This window comes from Columba livia, chromosome 20 (genome assembly GCF_036013475.1).
Source record: "Columba livia isolate bColLiv1 breed racing homer chromosome 20, bColLiv1.pat.W.v2, whole genome shotgun sequence".
Lineage (NCBI taxonomy): Eukaryota > Metazoa > Chordata > Aves > Columbiformes > Columbidae > Columba > Columba livia.
Genome location: NC_088621.1, coordinates 9,909,679 through 9,927,922, shown reverse-complemented (window position 1 = coordinate 9,927,922; position 18,244 = coordinate 9,909,679). Strand labels below are relative to the sequence as shown.

The 18,244-nt window shown below is 47.8% G+C and overlaps 1 protein-coding gene across 10 annotated transcripts in view; it reads left to right on the top strand.

Annotated features, from left to right (window-relative positions):
• The window catches only part of LOC102089530 (S-adenosyl-L-methionine-dependent tRNA 4-demethylwyosine synthase TYW1), a 108,811-nt gene that overhangs the window by 73,623 nt on the left and 16,944 nt on the right, over nt 1–18,244 (top strand). For all 10 annotated transcript variants that reach the window (XM_065037219.1, XM_065037216.1, XM_065037222.1 and 7 more), the window contains one exon: nt 8,799–8,909. In XM_065037219.1, coding sequence (XP_064893291.1) covers nt 8,799–8,909 — 111 coding nt within the window. The remainder of the gene's footprint in view (nt 1–8,798; nt 8,910–18,244) is intronic.

Below are 18,244 nucleotides of genomic sequence, written 5' to 3'. Positions count from 1 at the left end.
GCCCTTTATTTAAGGGGAAGGGTCCTGGCTGCCAAAAGAATAGATTAATCTGGCATCTTTTCAAGGGCGTGGAGTCGTTCTCGGATGATGTTCTGGAGCTGATGGGTGTCACAGCTCCTCAGCGAAGCTTCTGGGGACCCGGAGGCTCAGCAGTGATGGATTTGGGAGAGACAGAAGTGACCTCTAGATCTCAAAGATGATCACAGGGATGATCACAGGACCACAAAAATGATCCAAGACTGGATCAGCTCTGCTGGGAGGACAGGCTGAGAGAGTTGGGGTGTTCAGCTGGAGAAGAGAAGCTCCAGGGAGACCTTAGTGTGGCCTTTCTGTGCTTAAAAGGGACCCATGAGAAAGATGGGGACAGACTTCTGAGCAGGGCCTGTTGTGACAGGACAAGGGGGCTAAAGTCCCTGGGTTTGTTCAGCTGGAGCAGAGCAGACTGAGGGCAGAGCTCATGGGCTGCAGGTTCCTCAGCAGGAGCAGGAGGGGCAGGGTGAGCTCTGCTCTGTGACAGTGACAGAGCCCAGGGAACGGCAGAAGATGTGCCAGGGAGGGTCAGTGGGACATGAGGAAAAGGTTCTTCACCCAGAGGTGCTGGACACTGAACAGGCTCCCCAGGGAGGTGTCACGGCCCAACCTGACAGTGTTCAAGAAGAGACTGGACACCGTCCTCAGACACATGGTGTGACCTGTGGGGTGTCCTGTGCAGGAACAGGAGTTGGACTCCATGAGCCTTGTGGGTCTTTCCAACTCAGGATATTCTATGATTCTTTTAAACTGAAGGAGGGAGATTCAGGCTGGACATGAGGAAGGAATTGTTGGCCCTGAGGGTGGTGAGAGCCTGGCCCAGGTTGGCCAGAGAGGTGGTGGCTGAACCATCCCTGGAGACATCCCAGGCCAGGCTGGATGGGGCTCTGAGCAACCTGAGCTGGTGAAGATGTCCCTGCTCATGGCAGGGGGGGCACTGGGGGAGCTGGGAAGGTCTTTCAACCCAAACTATTCTATTATTCTCTGATCTCCAGTCCTCTTACAGAGACTCTGTCTCCAGCCTGAACTAGAAGGGTTTAGAGATCTGTGAAACTTGAAGTGTGTTGGCATTTGAGATTTCCTTTTGCTGTGTTCTGGATCTTTTTTCCTTTGTAGGGTTATATGCATAAAGATGGGTATTATTGAATATGGTGAATAGATACTTGGCTGCAGGGTGGTGTGGTTTTTTTTTTTTTTTCTGATCTCATCCTTGTGACAAGTCATTTCCAAGTGTGAAAATTGCTTTGATATCTTTATTCAGGACTTGCTCACTTCGTAAGGCGTTGCATAACCTGGAGAAGGGAACCGGGTCGAGTTTTTGGAGGGGACAGACGGCTTCTCCCCCGGCAGGGCTGTTGTTTGGCAAGGGCAGCTCACCCAGCACTGCCATGCAAGACCAGGGGACCTGCCAAGAGCACTGGTGTGGGATTGCACACGCTTTTCTGATTTCAGGCTGGTTTGTATCGCGATCAGAGCGAGTTCTTGCCAGCTGGGAAGCTCTGAAATGTGTCATGAAGTCACTGTACAAGTTGAGCCTTTCGTTGAAGGGAACAGGAAATACTAATGAAACTAAGAAGCTGCCTTTTGAAGTGGCTTCTTATTCTTCATCTAATGCTTGCAAAGGATTTGTCAAGTTGTGTGAAAGGAACAGCAATTTTTGTTTAGAGCCTGCACGATGATTTCTTCTCCCCCAAGAGTGCTTTTTCCATTTAAGCAAAGCAATGTTTCTATCGACATTATTGCTTTTGTTACTTGAGCTTCATTATCTGCAAAATATGGATTTATGTTGAGTCGCCTGTGAGTGAAATGTCATTTTTTTAGCAATACAATTGCTTTATCTAAGAAAGGTATATGAGTGATGAGAATATCTGGCGTTAAGCTAGTGAGTAGAAATATGGGGTTTGTTTTTTTTCCAAAGAGTAGGACACTTGTTCTACTTTGTCACCAGAGCAAGTTGAAGTGACACAGTCCAAGGTGAGGGGCTTGCAGGACCTCAGTGCGTGGTGAGGAGGGGGTTTGACTCTTTGCCCTTTGTCTTTTGCAATCCCGTGAGGTCCAGTCCTGCTGCCAGCAGGAGAAACTGGAGAAAGGAGATGCCTCCCAAGCCTGACCAAACTTGGATTGATCCATCAATCCCTCGACCTGCTCCTTGCAGCATGGTTGACGTGTTCACCCCTCCCTCTTCCTCCCGAGATAACACCCGGGATGTTTGATGAAGAATAATTATTTCATCTATGAAAAGATGAATGTTGAGGAGGAGGGAATTAAAAAGAAATGATAAAAAAAAAAAGCCCAAATCCCTCTTGGTTATTGAAGCAAGAAGGGAACACTTTGTCAAACTGACGTGTGAATCCTTTATTAACATTTTCTGGGCCAGCGGAGCGGTGTCACCCCATGGGCTCTGTCTGAGGGGTGCTCGGTGGTTTGGCCACTGGCACAATATGCATGTGCAGAATATATTAATTTGCAAATGTTCTAGGACTAGGACAATTTTAGGATGGTTTCAAAGGAAAATGTAACCGCCTTGGAAACAGGCAGAAACTTCGGTGCTGCTGTGCTCTGCACCAGGCTCAGCTGGCTCTGTTCAGTTCATTTTTTCCCTTGTTCTGGCATTCAAAGGGTGCAATGCCTTTTGGGGTAGCTTGGAAATATTTTTAGCTAGAGTTGCCTAGAGGGGAAGCTGCTGCTTTTCCCCAGGTTGGTTTCCGGTTCCTTTGTCTGAAGCGTTTGCTGGGTCTCCAAGCTGAGCTGGCCCTGCTGACTCGTGTGTTTTGGGACCCGTTGTAAACGGGGACAGTTGCTCTGCAGCTTTCAGAACGCAATGAAAGTGCAATAACCCTGTTTCTTAAACGTGCCGCCAACACTGATGTAGTTTGTGTCCTCCAAATAATCAGGTTTGAAAGACTTGGGGGAATAAGTCACAGTGTGTTGTGGGGGGTGCCAAAGGGGGTTCTCAGTGGTTTTCCTTTTTTTAAAGATATTTCTTTGTCAGTATTCTATATTAAGGTGCTTTTCAATGGACTAAGTGCCACATAAAATCCAAAACAAACCACGCTTGCTATGTTTCTGAGAAGTCTCCTGCAATTACCTGGGTGAAGGTTTGGGGAGGCAAGGAGTATTTGTATAAAACTTCCCAGTGTCCACCTGTGTGCTCAGTGTCCTGTTGCGGGACAAGAAAGCCCCACCTTAACCACCTTTTGTACATGAAATTGTGGGTTGAGTGTTGGAAAAGTTCATCAGAACCGGGCAGGATCACAGGAACGTGGTGTCCATTTGCTCCCAAGTGCTGTGCACCAGCCTGAAGGAGCATCTCCCAGTGTGAAGGTTTTGCAGAACCTTATGATACTGTCCTGAAGCAGCAGCACAGACCCTTCCTGGTGCTCTTGTGGTGGGTCTTAAGGACGGACCTTGTGCTTCTGGTGTGCATTGTGACCTGTGCTCGTTGCTGTTACAATGATATGCTCTGTCACAGTAGCATCATCTCCTGAGTCAACTGATGTACCAAGGGCAAGAGGAAGAGCCTGGCTGACCCCTGAGTTTTAGGACAGAGAAGGGAGAATCCTCCAGGGATGCTACTCCCTGGGGTACAGAGCACAGAACCCCATGCTGGTTGGGCTGCAGGAGCTCTGCAGATCCCCAGCCCAGCCCTGCTCACGCAGGGTCACAGAGCAGATCACACAGGTGGGTCCAGGCGGTTGGAATGTCTCAGAGAAGGAGACTCCACACCCGCTCTGGGCAGCCTATTCCAGAAGGTGAACAGCTGGAGGAACCCAACAGTGATGCTCCTCTTGGGTGGCTGCTGAGCCTTTGGCAGGGTGTGAGTCCTCCATCCTTGGACCTGCTGCCTGTTTGGTCAATGTGCTGTGACCCACAACTGTTCAGCAGCTTTGTGTACCTTGTAGTGACAGAGGTGACCTCTTGTCCGCCACTTAACTGCAGATTGGACCAGAAGCATCAAGAAAGCTGAGGGGAGACCTTCTGATCTCTGAACTGCCTGAAAGGAGCTTGGAGCCAGGGGGGTCGGGCTCTGCTCCCCAGGAACAAGCGCCAGGAGCAGAGGAAACGGCCTCAAGTTGCGCCAGGGGAGGGTGAGGTTGGATGTGGGGAACAATTTCTTCCCCAAAGGGCTGTGGGGCATTGGAACAGGCTGCCCAGGGCAGTGCTGGAGTCACCATCCCTGGAGGGTTGGACAGACGGACATGAGGTTCTCAGGACATGGGGCAGTGCCAGGGGTGGGTTAGGGATGGACTGGATGATCATGAGGGTCTTTTCCAACCTTCCTGGCAGATCCATCATCTGCATAAAAAGCTTTCTGGCATAAAATAGATACAGTTTCAAGCCCTTTCACCCGTTCAAAAGCCTTGTTATTGTATCAGCTTTTTCTTTTCCGGTAAAGTTATTCTGGTGGCTGGCTGAAGTGAAACAGCGGTTGCCTCTCATGGAAATAGGGGCGTATAGTCTGTTTTTCTATCCTGATAGTTTAGATCATTATATTCTCAGGGCTTAAGCTCTTATTTCTTGTCTTTCAACGCTTATAAGAGGATCTCCTGGGGCCCCGTTGTACAACCAAATACACATACTACATTAAAAACCAGGGCTGTGTGTTTGTATTGCCGGCAGCCTGCCTGGATTACTTGTATACAGCATTTTGCAGTGTTAGGCCCTTAGTCATTCTGATCTGTCCCTTCTACCACATTTTTAGGAGTGTTTTTTCTCTCTGCTCAGACGCCTCTTGGGAGACGTTGCCTTCTGGGAAGCCGTTTGTTCCCTTGCAATGTTAATTTCTGATTTTTCTGCCTTTTTTCTGTATCCCTTTAGCAGTGTTTTAATTTACCTGCTTCTATCACTACCGGTTGTGGTTAGTTAATACAGTTTTTGTGGTAGTTCAGTTGTTGAGTTGATGGATAATACCCACAGGCTGCAGTTATTGCTTGTCGTTTAGTGCTGCCCTATGGGGGGAAAAGCCCTTTTAAGATGCTTGTAGCCGTTTTAGTTTTATGAAGTACTTGAACTTTGAAGTTAGACTTCTGAAATGATCTAGGATATATATTAGTGAGTATTAAAATGAGATTTAAACAGGAGAAAAGCCCTCCCTTCATGCAGGTGTCCATTGCTGGAAGAAGAAATGCTCACTGGAGCATTTTACTTAATGCACATTAGAAAACGCTGTGATAAAATTAAACTGATCAGCTTTCATCCTCTCTGCAAAACTGTTCTTGCGCTGTTGTGTTTGCTCAGCTCTGCAAACATTGCTCGTGTCTTCAGCCTCAACTTGCAACCATTTTTTGGTGGCGTTTTATGTTTTGTCCCTCCACAGAATGGGTGAAAAATACCTTTTTTGCAGGACAAGCATTCGTGGGGCTCAGCCCAGTTCCAAAGTGGGAGAACAAACTGTTAAATGAACAAAGTGTGAAGAGCAATTAAGGACTAGTCCCTAAAACCACTATTTAAATGAAGGAAGAAGTGAGTTGGTCCCTCTAGCACCAGCACATGCAGTCACAGAGATGCTGGGCAGAGGGTGTCCCCCTCCCTGGACTGTGGGTGACAAGTGACAAGTCAGACACCAGTGGGAAGGGCAGGGACAGCTGGCACACTGCTCCGTGGTTGTCATTGCACAGGGATGTCCTCAGCAAACATGGGATTTTTGCAAAATAGGGTTGGGTTTTGCTCCTGTTGCCTGGCTGTGTGTCCCCTGGCTCGGGCCAGAAGAAGCTGGTGGTGGCTGCAAGTCTTCACATCAGCTTTCACGTCACCACCTCCCTTTGCACTCGTGGCAGCTACTGGGGGCCAGGGCACCTCTTCCAGTCACTGTGGGTGTTTCGGGACCTTCCGTGGACCTGCCCCATCTGATCCAGCAGCTGCAGGGGAGGTTGAGGTTGAATGTGGGGAACAATTTCTTCCCCAAAGGGCTGTGGGGCATTGGAACAGGCTGCCCAGGGCAGTGCTGGAGTCACCATCCCTGGAGGGCTGGACAGACGGACATGAGGTTCTCAGGGACATGGGGCAGTGCCAGGGGTGGGTTATGGGTGGACTGGATGATCTTGAGGGTCTTTTCCAACCAAAGTGATTCTATGACTGTTTGGGAAACAACCAGACATGAGTAAAAGAAGCCAACAAGTGCTGGAGGGTGTTCCTGTGATCCCAGGTGGAAGCAGCGCTCTGTAGGGTCAGCCCCATGTTTAGAAACTCCTGGGGGACCCCCTGTTTTCTGTGTGGTTGAAGCATCAAGAACAGTAATGGAGTGAGTTTTGGTTGGAAAACACTGTCAGGATCATCGAGTCCAGCCATAACCCACCCCTGGCACTGCCCCATGTCCTGAGAACCTCATCTCCGTCTGTCCAGCCCTCCAGGGCTGGTGACTCCAGCACTGCCCTGGGCAGCCTGTTCCAATGCCCCACAGCCCTTTGGGGAAGAAATTGTTCCCCACATCCAACCTCACCCTCCCCTGGCGCAACTTGAGGCCGTTTCCTCTGCTCCTGGCGCTTGTTACCCCTGATGGTTGGACTGGATGGTGGTCGCCCCACTGCAGTGATTGCACTGGGAACACGGCCTCCCAGTCTCTGGGGTTGGATCAGCCTTTGGCAGGAGCTGGTATTAAAAATACAGGTTTTATTTACTGTATCTTGCAGCTGCCCGCGCCTGTTTACCACTGCGAGCCCAATTTCTGGCTAATGGGTACATTCTGATTATTGGTGTCTAATCACTTCAGCGTATTGCATTCCCTTATTTCCTCTCGTTAGATATTTCCTGCTGGGTTTCCTTCTTTCTGTGTTACATGGCAAAGGACACAGTATACTCTTTTGTATCAGTTCCTCCATTGTTTTCCCTTTAATTAACTGTTGGTTTTCATACTTGCCTGTTGTCTCTGGGCCTAAACCCTTCTTTGGGCTGTTGATTCAAATCATAAGAGCTGCACTTTCTTGTTCTTAAGTATGTGCTTAAGTTACATGTAAAGCATATTTGGCCTTCAATTATCATTCAGTAATTCTTAAAGTTACTCTGCAGGGACTATTTATAAAAGAAGCTCCACCTCTAACTTATTTTCTTAAAACTCTGACTATTTGTAGGTGTCAAATCCTCACTCGTGTTTATCCCCCGGCTCATTTTGCAGGTTTACCTGGTGCTTTGGGTTCCCAACAATTTCTGCCTGTGCTTGGTTCAGTTCTCTGTACATAAATACCCTAAAATCCTGCCCCTTGCTCTGCTGGGATAACACCGAGAGGAAAAAGATGCTCCTCATGTTTATTTGTTTGTCTTTTAATTATTTGTTAGTAAATAATCTGGAAAGTTTCCATAGCAAAGTCATATAGAAAATCCCTTTTTTTGCCCCTATTAAAAATATGTGTTGGTTTAGGAAAGTGATGTTTTCATTTTTATACAGAGGACAGAATTATGTGGCATGTAGATCAGAGGCTCTGAAGATGTAAAATGTGGCTGGATAGGGGTTTGTCCTGGGAAATATTGGTTTTATTTGGGAAGTGGAATAGTGTGAACTTTTTAACAGCCTTGGACTGGGGATCTGTCTGAGGTTTAGCGATGGCAAGTTCAGTTCTGTAGCAGCTCTCATTCTCAGCTTGTCCTGCATGAAAAAATGTGTTATAAGAAATAATAATTATTAATTATTATTAATTTTTATTATTAATAATAAATAGTGTGTGCGCACATGGCACTGAAGGTTGGGTGACTTCGTGGGCATGTCACAGGTAAGGGAGGATCCCAGCTCAGCCTGAGCCTAAGCCTGGACTTTGTGGAGCAGAACTTGGTTCCAGCCCCAGGATACAGCCCTGGATTTGTTAACCAGAGCAAAAGGGCCCCGCAAACTGGTGCTTTTGTCACATTTTGCAGTGTGTCAAGGAAAGAAAATGGAAGATTGCTCTATACATAAATTGCAGAGATAAGTCAAATAAAACATTAGTGGCAGATGAAGGGAAGGAGAGGGGGAAGCTGGAAGCGAGCAGATGTGAGCAGTGAGGCTGGATTTGTTGGTGGCCAAGTGCTTCTATTGATAGTACAAGTCCTTTCGTCACCAGCTACTTCTTTGGTGAGCAGCTCCTGGAGGGGAAATCGGAATAACCCCAAGGACAGGTGCCCTGGGTGCTGCCATGCACAGGAATGGGTCAGGTTTGGGTGACAAGGGGACAGTGCTGCTCTTATTAACACCATCTCTGTTCCTAATGGTTTGCACCATGGTTTTTATCAGGCAAGGTCATAATTTGCAGTACTTCCCGGTTGTGGTTTTAATTGTCACTTTGTGCTTCCCATAAAACGTTCTGCATAACTGATCACGACAGATCTGCAATATCGTACCCGACGTGCTGGAGGAGTTCGCACGGGGCAGACGATGCTCTGTCCTTGTTCGTCCCGTCCAAAAGTCACTGATGCCAGATGATCCAGCTGGAGGAAATAAAACTATCTGTATAGCAACTAATGGTGAGATTTTATGCCCAGGGAAGTGAATTAGAGAGAGGAAATTCATGATTATTTTCCCATTAAGTTAAAGCTCCTGTAAAAACACAAAGTGTCTGGGATATACAGAGGGAAGATGAGTTTTGTGCCGCAGAAGGCGGCTCAGCTCACAGATGCTGTGGAGCAGCTTTCTTGAGAGAACAAGTGAGGTGGCTCCTGGCTTGAGTCTGCTTTATTTTAGCCCCCAGGTTCATGGAATTCATGATGATTTTTTCCCTCCCTATTTGAAGCTGTACACAAGGCCGGAACCTCTTCCCTGGGTCAGAATGCATTGCTGATGTAACTTTTTCCCTTTATTTCAGCAACAGCGCACTGTTTATAGGCTGACGCTGGTGAAAGCCTGGAACGTGGATGAACTCAAAGCCTACGCTGACCTGATATCCCTCGGTAAACCCGACTTCATCGAGGTCAAGGTGAGCTGTTTTTTTTCTATCAGTATTTTACTTTTTTCCCCCTGCATCCTGCTCCCCACCAGTTTTAAATTTACACAAGTAAATGCAACTTGCACAAGTAAAAAGCCTTTTATGAGCACATAACCAGGTGGATAGATGCTGGTGAAACAGTGGGTGTGGTTTATCTTGGTTTCAGTAAAGCAAGTTTGCTGATGACACCAAGCTGGGAGGAGTGGCTGACACTGGAAGCTGTGCTGCCATCAGAGACCTAGACAGGATGGAGAGTTGGGCAGGGAAAAATTTAATGGAATATAACAAGGGCAAGTGTAGAGTCTTGCATCTGGGCAGGAACAACCCCAGGTTCCAGTATAAGTTGGGGAATGACCTATTAGAGAGCAGCGTAGGGGAAAGGGACCTGGGGGTCCTGGGGACAGCAGGATGAGCATGAGCCAGCACTGGGCCCTTGTGGCCAGGAAGGCCAATGGTACCTGGGGTGGGTTAGAAGGGGGTGGTCAGTAGGTCAGAGAGGTTCTCCTGCCCCTCTGCTCTGCCCTGGGGAGACCACACCTGGAATGTTGTGTCCAGCTGTGGCCCCTCAGTTCCAGCAGGACAGGGAACTGCTGGAGAGAGTCCAGCGCAGCCACCAAGATGCTGGAGGGAGTGGAGCATCTCCCGTGTGAGGAAAGGCTGAGGGAGCTGGGGCTCTGGAGCTGGACAAGAGGAGACTGAGGGGGGACTCATTCCTGGGGATCAATATGGAAAGGGGGAGTGTCAGGAGGATGGAGCCAGGCTCTTCTCGGTGACAACCAGTGACAGGACAAGGGGCAACGGGTGCAAACTGGAACATAGGAGGTTCCACTTAAATTTGAGAAGAAACTTGTTCCCGGTGAGGGTGGCAGAGCCTGGCCCAGGCTGCCCAGGGGGGTTGTGGAGTCTCCTTCTGTGCAGACATTCCAACCCGCCTGGACACCTTCCTGTGTAACCTCATCTGGGTGTTCCTGCTCCATGGGGGAATTGCACTGGATGAGCTTTCCAGGGCCCTTCAACCCCTGACATTCTGGGATTCTCTGTGTGAATTCCTCCAAAGATTTCTGTGATTCAAAAGGAACTTACCTCTTGCTTTTAAAATTAGGCAACCAGGTTTTTAATTTCTCATGTGTGTTTGGAGTATCTTCAGTGTTAAGACAAGGTTTGTACCAGCTGCTAGCAATTTCTACCCAACAGAATTGTAATCTTCTGGTCTTTTTTGTATTTCTTACGAAAACAGAAACCAATAAATAGATATTCCTTCTTTTATGTCAACCAACATTTTGAACAGAATATTCTGGGACAAACTGGCAGGTTTTGGTAGTAAGTTATTCTTCCCATTCTGAAATTCTGCTGGTTGAAAATGTGATAATGTCTGTGTTCCTGACATGGTGTTTGTCAGGCTTTGCGAAACAGGGGGAAATACTGATATTACCCCATGGGACTGGAAGAGCTGCTAACAGGAGCATGTGTGATACAGCAGGGCAGGAGGTGTTTTATCATGGGATTAATCAATTTAGTGTAAAGAATAAAAAAAGACACACTACAAAGTGTATTATAAAGAATCACTGTCAGCGTTTTCATCCAGCAGCCCCATTGCAGACCGACATTTACATCAGGTCTGTATTTTTGCAGCTCTGTTACTTCTGGACTTTTCTTTCTCCTTTTAATTTCTCACTTTCCTTTGTCGTCGTCGTTGTTGTTTTTTTTAACCTTGATTTACTGCTGCTTTAAAGAAAGAACCCGGAGTTTCTTGCAGCTTCCTTATGAAACAAAACCTGAAGGTTTAGATGTTATTGATATTGAGAGGTCTCTTTCTCTCTCTGCATGCTGCTAGACCTGATAGCTTAATACAAAATAAGATTTGGAGCATGGTTTCGGGGAAAAAAAACTTCTGTTTTACAGTGTGTATGAGGCTGGTTTATATTCCTCTTCCCGCCTCACATCTCCCAACTCTTTTACTAATACACGATCCAGCGTGCGAGGGGAACAGAGCTGAGCGTGGAGCCTGAGGCTGTCAAACGTGCTGCTCGGGCTGCTCTGTCGTGTGTAGCGACTTTAATTAGGAAAATGAATCAGGTGTGATTTAATCAATGCTTCTGAGCACAGATTCCCCTCTGAGCGCCCTCCGGGGTGAACATCTGTCTGCCCCAAGGCAGGGGCTGCTGTTCCCTTGGCGTGCGGAGGGGTTCAGCCTCATGGTTGTTGTTTCCCAGCGGTGGGAGCTCAGCTCTCCCAGCAGCTCTTCCCCTGCAAAATTATGCCCTGGACTGTTGGGCAAATAGTTAAGAAAAGACATGGTGATAGAGATATTCCTGAGGTGGTCCTAGATGTATTCCCGATGTTCTTGTAGCTAGGACAGGCTCCTGTCCACGCTGCTTTAATGGAAAATTGTCATTTTTTCACTCTGAGCACTTCACAGTGCTTCTCAGATTTCAAGCAGCAAGGACTTTCTCCAAGGAAGGGATGTAGATTGAGCACATTGCCATGTTGGGCCCTTGAGGACAAGAAAGGCCTTGAGGTGCTGGAGCGAGTGGAGAGAAGGGAACGGAGCTGGTGAGGGGCTGGAGCACAAGTGTGATGGAGCGGCTGAGGGAGCTGGGGGTTCAGCTGGAGAACAGGAGCTGAGGGGAGACCTTCTGATCTCTGAACTGCCTGAAAGGAGCTTGGAGCCAGGGGGGTTGGGCTCTGCTCCCCAGGAACAAGCGCCAGGAGCAGAGGAAACGGCCTCAAGTTGCGCCAGGGGAGGGTGAGGTTGGATGTGGGGAACAATTTCTTCCCCAAAGGGCTGTGGGGCATTGGAACAGGCTGCCCAGGGCAGTGCTGGAGTCACCATCCCTGGAGGGCTGGACAGACGGAGATGAGGTTCTCAGGACATGGGGCAGTGCCAGGGGTGGGTTATGGTTGGACTCCATGATCTTGGGGATCTTTTCCAACCAAAATGATTCTGTGATTGCCGGTGGGCTGGTGAGCCCCCTGCACTGCTGGAGAAGTTTATGTTGGTGCTGTCCCTGCACTCAGATCCTTACCCCAAGGTCTGACCTAACTAAATTAGTAGGTTAGCCTTCTTTAGATGGCTGCTGCGGTTGTTTCAGAGGCATCCAAGCTCTGCTGTTGAGCAAACTGGGGTTGAGAATTCTTCCAGGTGCTTCATTGTGCCTGTGGGGTAAGGCAAAGAACTGGGGTCTCTGTGCCTGTGGTGTTTGACTGCTCTGGAGTAAAAGGTGAGTAGATCTCAGCGAAGGAGCACAGCAGAAGGGGCTGCATCCTAACCCCCAAAATCTGGGGGTTTGTGACTGTGCGGGCAAAAGCAGAGTGATCACATAGATATAATCCCACAGCGTTCAAAGTGATGCTTGATATAATAATACATAAAGTCGGGAGTTAAACTGGGACCCAAAGGAAGCCAGGCAGGTTGAGGTGAGTTCAAATCTATTAACAGCAGTTGTTATTCCTCTCCATTCACTCCATGTTATGATCCATGCTCACACAAAAACTCCAGCCAGGGTAAGACCCTGGTAAGGACCAGGTCCCACTCAAAGCAAATAAACAAAAAAAGAATACAAGAAAACTGCAAAGCATCTTCCAGAAAATGAGGCTCATCTCAGTGAGATTTCCTACTTAAATACTTGAGATACATGACATTCATTTAAAATGAATGTAGCTAATCCCCTGTTGCTCTGGAGAGGCTCATGGGGTAGAGTGGATGAAGATTTGTTCTTGCAGGGCTTGATACTTTTCCTCATTTACATGAGTATCTTACAGCGGTGTAACTCTGTGGGACCCTATTCTCTTATTTAAGCCAATAAAATTAGCATTGATTATCCTTGTGTAAAACCCAAGTCAGGGAAGAACCAGCCATGGTTATTAAATACACATCAGTTTTATTTGGCATACTCTGTTTTAGTGCCATAATATCACTGTCACAGTTGTACAGAGTTGGTTGTTGTACTTCAGATCTGGAACGTGCGACTCATCTTTGTGCGATATCACCCTCTTTTTGTTTTAAAAGCCAGATACTGTGTTTGTGCAGTATTTTGCCATTTATATTTCTTAAACCAAAAGGGCGAAAGGATTTTGAGGCGAAATGTGAGTCCTGAGGAACTGAAACGTGTGCGAGTGGAGTGTGCGCAGGGTCACGTTCCTGGGAGGCCAGGGGGGCGCAGAAACCCCAGATGGACCTTTGGTCATTGCAAACGGGTCACGGAGCTGCGGGGCAAGTTTGGTGGCCATGTCCCTGTGTCCTCTCTGCACTGTCAGTAGCTTTAATGTTGTGCGTGTGCAAGTGTGCACATGATAGAAGAGAAACACAGAATCATTTTGGTTGGAAAATAGCTCCAGGATAATTGAGTCCAACCATAACCCACCCTGGCACTGACCCATGTCCCTGAGAGAAGGAGTGTCAGGAGGATGGAGCCAGGCTCTTCTCGGTGACAACCAATGGTGGGACAAGGGGCAATGGGTGCAAACTGGAACATAGGAGGTTCCATTTAAATTTGAGAAGAAATTTCTTCTCAGTGAGGGTGGCAGAGCCTGGCCCAGGCTGCCCAGGGGGTTGTGGAGTCTCCTTCTGTGCAGACATTCCAACCCGCCTGGACACCTTCCTGTGTAACCTCATCTGGGTGTTCCTGCTCCATGGGGGGATTGCACTGGATGAGCTTTCCAGGCCCCTTCCAATCCCTGACATTCTGGGATTCTGTGTGAGAACCTCATCTCCGTCTGTCCAGCCCTCCAGGGATGGTGACTCCAGCACTGCCCTGGGCAGCCTGTTCCAATGCCCCACAGCCCTTTGGGGAAGAAATTGTTCCCAGATCCAACCTCACCCTCCCCTGGCGCAACTTGAGGCCGTTTCCTCTGCTCCTGGCGCTTGTTCCTGGGGAGCAGAGCCCGACCCCCCTGGCTCCAAGCTCCTTTCAGGCAGTTCAGAGATCAGAAGGTCTCCCCTCAGCTCCTGTTCTCCAGCTGAACCCCCAGCTCCCTCAGCCGCTCCCATCACACTTGTGCTCCAGCCCCTCACCAGCTCCGTTCCCTTCTCTCCACTCGCTCCAGCAGCACCTCTGGAAGCTCAAGTGCTCACCATTGCACACCTGGCTTTGCATTTCAGATCTTCTGCAATGCTGAGGTGAGATCTGGTTGTCGTGGTCAGAGCTGCAGGTGGAATGACATCCTCGGGGATGTGGTTGTGTTGCTCAAGTGAATCTTCACCCTTCAGCTGTCAATAGCAGCACGGGTCCCTGCCAGTGCAGAGCCTTGCTGCTTCTCTCCATCCATTTTAATTTAAGGACAGAATATAAAAACCCCTGCCTGCTTTGTCCTTTGTGTGAGGGCCGTTCACCCCATGGTGCTGTCTGGGGACAGGACTTGAGCACAGATGGGTTGTGGCTCTGCACAGAATTTCCTAGAGCTTTCATGAAACCACTTTTGGGGCACCTGAAGGCACTTGGCCCCGAGGATCGTCCTGCGGCTCCGGCGCAGCGTCCTCATGCTGAGCTGGTGTTGGTGGGTGTGCTCGGTGTCCGCAGAGCTCGGGACCATGTTCTGGGGCTGCAACTCCCACTCTTGGCATCTCGAGCTTTGCTATGAAATTAAAATGAGCAAGTGAATGCCTGGAAGGAAAAGCCAGAGGGAAGAATCTGTCCCAGTCTGCTCAGTCTCGTCATATTAAACAGTAAAGACTATTTAAGTGCTTAAAATAATGAGGAAAATGAGCCCTGCTTTAATGAGTTTTTAATTGCGTGCAGCAAGAGGCGGTTGCCCCCACCTGTCAAAAGGCTCTTCAGAGTCTTGCTGCCATTCCAGGCTGCGTTTAGATGGAGAGAAGGTGAAGTTAAGAAAGAAAAATCTCCTGTCCTAGTGCCTGCTATAAAATACAAACAATGTTTAATTTCCATACCTGAGAAAAAAAAAAACATAGTAATTTAAAAATTGACCACTTAATGTCCTCCCAAGTGCAAGCGAAGGCTCCAAGGAGAAGACCGAGGTGTGGATGTCCCGAAGCTACTCCGGTTGTTATCAGTGTCCTGGTGACAGGAGGGACCCAGCTTGTCTTTTCTGTTGATCCAGCTAAAGGTTACGAGTTACTCTTAGATGTGTCCGAGGAGTTGCGCTTGACACCAAGGGTTTTTTTTCATGCTGTGAGTACATAGTAAAGCTCAATAACAAGTTTCATTGTAAACAGAGGGGAATGATTAAACTCCGACTTTTCAAGTGCCCCTGCCACGCGGTTTTATCAAAAAGTCACTCTTTCATCCCAGGCTGTGGTCTGATACAAATGTGTTTCTGAAATTGAGGAGGGATTTTTGTGGTGCAGCACTGGGCTCGGCTGCAAGCACAAGCCTGATGAAAATCCAAGCTAAAATCGGTTGTTCTCGGTTATTTTTTTTTGTGTTTCGATGAAGGTTAGTATCTTAAATAAGCGGAAAGCACAAGGCGTGGAAATTATATTGGGTTTGTGAGGCTTTTTTTCACAGAATTCCCAGAATGTCAGGGATTGGAAGGGACCTGGAAAGCTCATGCAGTGCAATCCCCCCATGGAGCAGGAACACCCAGATGAGGTTACACAGGAAGGTGTCCAGGTGGGTTGGAATGTCTGCACAGAAGGAGACTCCACAACCTCCCTGGGCAGCCTGGGCCAGGCTCTGCCACCCTCAGCATCAAGAAGTTTGTTCTCATACTAAAGTGGAACCTCCTGTGTTCCAGTTTGCACCCATTGCCCCTTGTCCTGTCACTGGTTGTCACCAGAAGAGCCTGGCTCCATCCTCCTGACACTCCCCCTTTCCATATTGATCCCCAGCAATGAGTCCCCCCTCAGTCTCCTCTTGTCCAGCTCCAGAGCCCCAGCTCCCTCAGCGTTTCCTCACACGGGAGATGCTCCACTCCCTTCAGCATCTTTGTTGCCCTGAAGCAACAAAGCTTCAACAGAGGGAAGCTGTAGAAAATAAAGAGCGTATGGAGACGGTTGTGTGTGATGTCTGAGTGTGTCTGAGCTCAGCTGTCTCATAACACCCTTGTCCGTGGCTCTGGTGCTGCAGGAGCAGGGCTGGTGCATAGACGAAGTTCTCAGGGCCACAGGGCAGTGCCAGGGGTGGGTTGTGGTTGGAATCGATGAACTTGAGGGTCTTTTGCAACCCAAATGATTCTACAGTTCTCTTCCGTGCAGCTGGGGAAACTGAGGCAGGCGGCAGTGGGTCACAGCACGGCAGGTCGCTGGCTGGAAATTCACCTCTTGCCTTCCAGTAGAAGCTTTTTCTATTCCTCCCACCTCCCCTTGTGCAATCGGGGCATGAGGAGCAGGGGGGAGTGATTGAACATGATTTAACGGTGGCCATTTCTCTATTGATAATCTATATGGCTTGTTTAGAAGAGGTGGAATGAAAATGCCTCCAGCATTTCGCTGTTACAGGAGAAGTTCCTTTGCCTTCACGGTTTATGGGTGGCCCTAACCGCGATGCAATTAAATTAAACAGTATTCCCTAAAAATAAAACAAACCATTTCAGAACAAGTATGAGGCCTTGGTGCTTATTTTAAAAATGTTTTTAAGCTTCAATTATTGTTTGCTGCTGCCCTTATCTGCAGTCACGCTGAATAACGCTATAGGTAAAAGGCAAGTTAAGTGTATTCATGAGGTGTTAATATCTGTACGTGTGGTGTGTCCAGAGAGCTGGTGTTAAATATCAGGGTTGTGCTGCGGAACCAACCATTTCCATTCCTGCTTTTTGGATTTAACTGACACAAATAAACCCCATGTCCTTTGTTAAATCAACTTGAAAGCAATTATTAAAAACAACCGACGAGCCCAAATGCGCTCCAGCCAGGAGCCAGCAAGCTTTCGAGAGCTTGTGTATATAATTTGGATAATGCTGCTGCTTGGATCATACACATTTTTATTGCAGAGAGCTCCATCTATCAACATGTCATTTGGGGTTTTTTATACTTGTCTCGGGTCAGGGCTGCCCCAACTCTCCAACAGTGGCCCTGTCACTCAGCTTGGCTGACACTTTGTTCTTCTGTTAATTCACACGAGCCTCAATTAAGCACATTTATAATTTGTGGGCTGGGAGTTAAGAAAATTCTCTTGTTCCGTAATTAAGTTGGGAAGCCTGGAGTTGCGGAGCTGAGAAACAAAGCGCTGCCGTCCTTAGCTCCCCAGAAATTGCCCTGTGGTCTGAAACCATCGCTCGGGATCCGTACCAGGGTAACAGGAACGGCTGAGACGCTTTGCAAAAGGCTTCTGCCTTTCAAGGTATTTGGCCAAATGTATGGCATGATTAGGATGCTAAAAGCACCCTCATTAAAGACTAATTAAGAGGCAGCATCATTGATGTTGCTGCTGCGGGGAAGTTGGTGTAAGAGCTTAGGGTTGCAGAATAGAATGGTTTCCTTTTTTTAATATTTGATGTCTTAATAACTGTCTCTGTGTATTACTGAAAAATATGACCACCCTAATCAACCGTTCACGTTCTTCAAGTGGTATCAGCGCTGTTAATTAACTCAGGTTTTGAGTTGGGGAGGTTGAAAGCTGCTGTGCTTTCACTCGCTGTGCTGCTAAGCTGATTTTCATTGATTTGTGCTCGTGGATTAATCAGCTATCTGAGCACTTAGTTATTCCATTTGCTGCTCTGCTTTCTTTGCTTGTAAATGATATCTTTGAAGTTTATTAAGAGAATGAGTCGTGTTGTAGTTTCCGAAGAATTTTCCCCCTCTGTAGCCGCACATTTTTCATGCTGCTCAAACCATAATCTGTATAATGAACGCAGGGAAAATATTGCTATACGGGGCTGCATCTATACGGCTGAGCTGGGGAAATACATATCCTATTATCCGCATGGTTGGCTGCTCTAATCTAAGAATGTTTAAAATCTTTTTCAGATTTTCAGAGCCGAGCTAAAAATATTAATGTACTTCCCATTGAACACTCCCCGGCTCGTCCGCGGTTGTGCACGTCAACCTGTTTCCACGCCGGTGTGAGTTATGGTGTGCGGCTCTAAGATCCTTTGCTCGGGCAGATTAATAGCGGAGGTCCCTCATAAATTTACCAGCGAGAAAGTAATTGCTTCCAAAACTCGTACAGTTTCTAATTAGCACAAATCTGTTTCTTTTGTAGCTCTATTTAAGCATGGCGTGGTTCACCTTGCTCTAAGTGTTTGCAAAGTTTAAGTGTTTGTCTCTGTTTATTGCTGGACGTGATGGGTTCAGCTTTAATGGAGCTGAATTAGGTCTTGGGGGTGGAACGTTGGCTGGGACCAGGTGCTGTAAACAGCATGGAGGCAAATGCCATTTTAAAAAAGGAGAAATGTTCTTCACAGTGGAAAAACATGCAAACACAAAA